The following is a 3830-nucleotide window of genomic DNA, read 5'->3' on the forward strand; positions in this document are numbered from 1 at the left end:
CCATTGTAGACTTTGACGTCTCGGAAACGTCAAGAATTGTCTTCGGCGAACGTCGTGCAGTATATTAGATTCTTTACTTGTTTCAATCATGCGTGGATGCTATTTTGTTTAAAAAATTTAGCACATTTTCCCGAATATATGCCTGCGACAAATAAAAAGCAACATCCTGCAAACAGATGCCATGCGTGCATCAAACATAATATAAGAAGTGAAACAACTTGGCAGTGTAAAACATGTCTGATTCCACTACATATTCCAAAATGTTTTGAGATGTATCATACTTTACAGAACTACTAAATTATTATTTTATAGTATTACTTAATTATTGTACATTAACGTTATATATCAACTTTATTGTTTTATTTACATAGCATTAAATTTGAAAATAAAACGTTCTGTTTCTAAGCTTGCACATGAGTGTCCACAGTTGAGCCAAATTAAATGCTATTCTACGGACGCGTCGATGCGCATTTTATTTGTATGTCAAGGGGTTAAAATCAGTATATTCACTCATATTCATCGTACCGCTGAAATTACTATAATCTGTGTACATTATAGTTAGGTACCCATTTAAGATCGGTAGTTCTAGTGTTAAAAATCCTGGACTGTGTCTGCGTCAGGGACATGTAAAACTGGAAGAGAAGAGTTTAAATATTTTTCTAGATAATATTCAACGTCACCTTCGGACTCATGATGTAAAATGACGAAACACAACGAGAAAACGTCTGTTGACTGAAAAACACGCGAGGAAACGACTCACATGGGTGACGAAAATATTCATTGAGAATGGAGTAATGTTATATTAACTGATGAAGCTTCTTTCTGGACATGTACAATATCAATAGGATAGTCCAATAGACTGTTAAGCACGCAGTTAAGCACGTTTAGGGCTGCACCTGACAGCAGGGATTCGGCACACTGTACCTGTTCACAGATAAAGATGTTAATGCCCAATCCTAACGCCGAAAAAATGTTAAAAATATACAAAAAAAGCCTTATTGCTATCTGCCAAATATTGGTTCATGGAGGACAACTATTCGAAACACCGAAGCAGATGCTGCAGTGACTGGAGAACAACATCTGGCATCCATCAGCTGATGTGACAGTAGTTATTGGCATGCTATAGTCATTGCAATGCTATAGAATTTAACTGGAAAATTCAATTTTATTGACATTTTCGACTAATATCGTGGTGAGCTAACTTTCTTGCATAACCATTGCAATGCTATAGAATTTAACTGAAAAATTCAATTTTATTGACATTTTCGACTAATATCGTGGTGAGCTAACTTTCTTGCATAAATAAGGAGGAAAGATTCTATCACAGTTGCTCGATGACAATTCTCTAGAAAGTGTTTAGACATATGTATAACAGAGACTTCGTGGAAGACATGTGACATCAGTAAAACAGTTGAACCGACAAATTCACCGCATTTGGAGATCCCTACTACGAGAATATGCTATCAATTTGATGGAAAATATGTTTTGAAAATGTCGATTCATTATCGATGCTGATGGCAACTGGACGCGTTATTAATATAAATGCATTTCTCTTTTAAGTCTATAGAACTACGTACGTTTCTAAAAATTGAATAAATCAATTTTTCAGTAAATTATATCGAACACGCTTTTATTGGACAGACTGTTTTAGTATTAGTCTTATTGAATATAAAACAGTACGATATAAGATATAAGGACTCTAATAATGATTTACAAACTAAAATATGCAGTACATATAACGAGGATCGTAAATAATGTTTTTAACAATTAATAACAGTTCCAGTAATCACAAATATTTTATTATCAAAAGCATACGTTGAAATAACTTTGCTATTTCGTTTAAAGATAACACGTTTCCCAATTGTGCAGAAATTAAAACATTCCCAAATTAACTGAAACAGACTTTCGTAAATAGCGATTTTAAAATTTTAAACAAACTTTATATGTTATTGCAACGGTGTTTAGAATATCAATCAAATTCATAAATTCCAAACGTTAATTTTTTCCATACGATCCTGATGGATAACAATTAAAAGAACTTTGAAACTAAATACCAAATTTATTATGAATAACATAACATTTACATAATATAATATTAACAATAACTATTACTCGTTATTTAAGAATAATTTAATAAACGAAATTTTAACGTGACTCGATATAAGATTTGAGATAAGAAGAATGCTTCTTAACCCTTTGCACTCGACGATTTTTTCGTTACAGGAAAATAGTAATTCTAAGACATTCTGTCATAAAGTTGACGATATTTTCAAAATAGTAGATAAGAAATCGTATGCAAATTAAGACGTAGAATTATTTTACTTCGACATTCATCGATCTTTAGAATCCGATTAACCTCTTGACTACGGCAGACTTTGATACATAGTGGCCATACCATATGGCAAGAATAGAGTTACGATGTGCGCCATTTTTGTGAAAACAAGCGCCCTCCGTGTCGGAAAGCAAAACTACACCGAGCGCCTATAGACGCCCCCTGTGTCACAAACGCAAGATTTCTAAGCGCCTATGGGCGTCCCCTGTGTCACAAACGCAAAATTTCTAAGCTCCTATAAGCGCCTTTCGTGTCACAAACGCAAAATTTCTAAGCGCCTATAGACGCCATTCATGTCACAAACGCAAAATTTCTTAGCGCCTATGGGCACCCTCCGTGTCACAAACGCAAAATTTCTAAGCGTCTATAGTCGCCATTCATGTCACAAACGCAAAATTTCTAAGCTCCTATAAGCGCCTTTTGTGTCACAAACGCAAAATTTCTAAGCGCCTATAGACGCCATTCATGTCACAAACGCAAAATTTCTAAGCTCCTATAAGCGCCTTTCGTGTCACAAACACAAAATTTCTAAGCGCCTATGGACGCCCTCCGTGTCACAAACCCAAAATTTCTAAGCGTCTGTAGGCGCCCATAGTAGCCAAGGGGTTAAATGGCGACTGAGAGTCGCTTCTCGAGTGCAAAAGGTTAAACTAACGGACGACTTTGAAAAAGCCGCTTAACTTTATCGTGCTTATGATTCTGTGCTACAGCTGGTGTTACAAGTACCGAACGAATCGGTCTAACAACGCGAAATTATTCCATCGGCTCGACTAGCGGGAGAGTGAAATTAGCAGAGATTGGTCGGCCATCCGCTTCGTCCTGTAATTATCCGTCGCCACAGCATTCGTTCGAGTACTCTCATGTGGCAGCTGAGAGATCGGATACGTCCACGATAGGAAAGGATATCACCGAGGTGCCTGAAACTAACGCTAGGTCAAAAGTCTCGTTGTCAGAGAGGGAAGCAACGACGAAAACTTTGACCAAGGCTCCTCTAATAAGCATCAGCGCGATCGTGGGCGATTTAGCGAGCGACAACTCTACAGTTGAAGTGGAGGAAAAGCCGGATGACGACTATGCGACAGTGATTAAGGAAGAACAGACAGAGATAGAGACGAGGAAGCGAAAGCTGGAGCCTGACAAAGGTGACACAGCGGCGATTACAGCCGAAGGAGATTCGGCGATTTCAGCTCAAGCAGAAACGGAGACGGAGGAATCGCTGGAAGAGGCACAGGTTGTTCCTGTCTGGGAGCCGGACACCCGACAGGACGACCAAATAGCACCCGTTACCGAACCAGCTCCTCAGCAAAAGCGTGACAATAATGTTAACGAAGTGTGCCCCTGGGAAGACGAGTAAGTACAAATTTTCGCTACTGACAATTAGTCAGTGATATTAGTAATATTAGTATTAATATTGATTAATATTAGTAATATTAATATTAGTATTAATATTAATTAATATTAGTATATTAGTAATATTAACCCTTTGCGCTCGACGATT

General features: G+C 37.4%; 1 protein-coding gene across 1 annotated transcript in view; it reads left to right on the forward strand.

Moving 5' to 3' along the window:
- The window catches only part of LOC108546174 (regulator of G-protein signaling 9), a 47249-nt gene that overhangs the window by 33638 nt on the left and 9781 nt on the right, over window positions 1-3830 (forward strand). Inside the window, exon 11 of the mRNA XM_017898122.1 lies at window positions 3043-3682. Within this exon, the coding sequence (XP_017753611.1) occupies window positions 3043-3682 (640 nt within the window). The remainder of the gene's footprint in view (window positions 1-3042; window positions 3683-3830) is intronic.

This window comes from Eufriesea mexicana, unplaced genomic scaffold (genome assembly GCF_001483705.2).
Source record: "Eufriesea mexicana isolate 0111107269 unplaced genomic scaffold, ASM148370v2 scaffold620, whole genome shotgun sequence".
Classification (NCBI taxonomy): domain Eukaryota; kingdom Metazoa; phylum Arthropoda; class Insecta; order Hymenoptera; family Apidae; genus Eufriesea; species Eufriesea mexicana.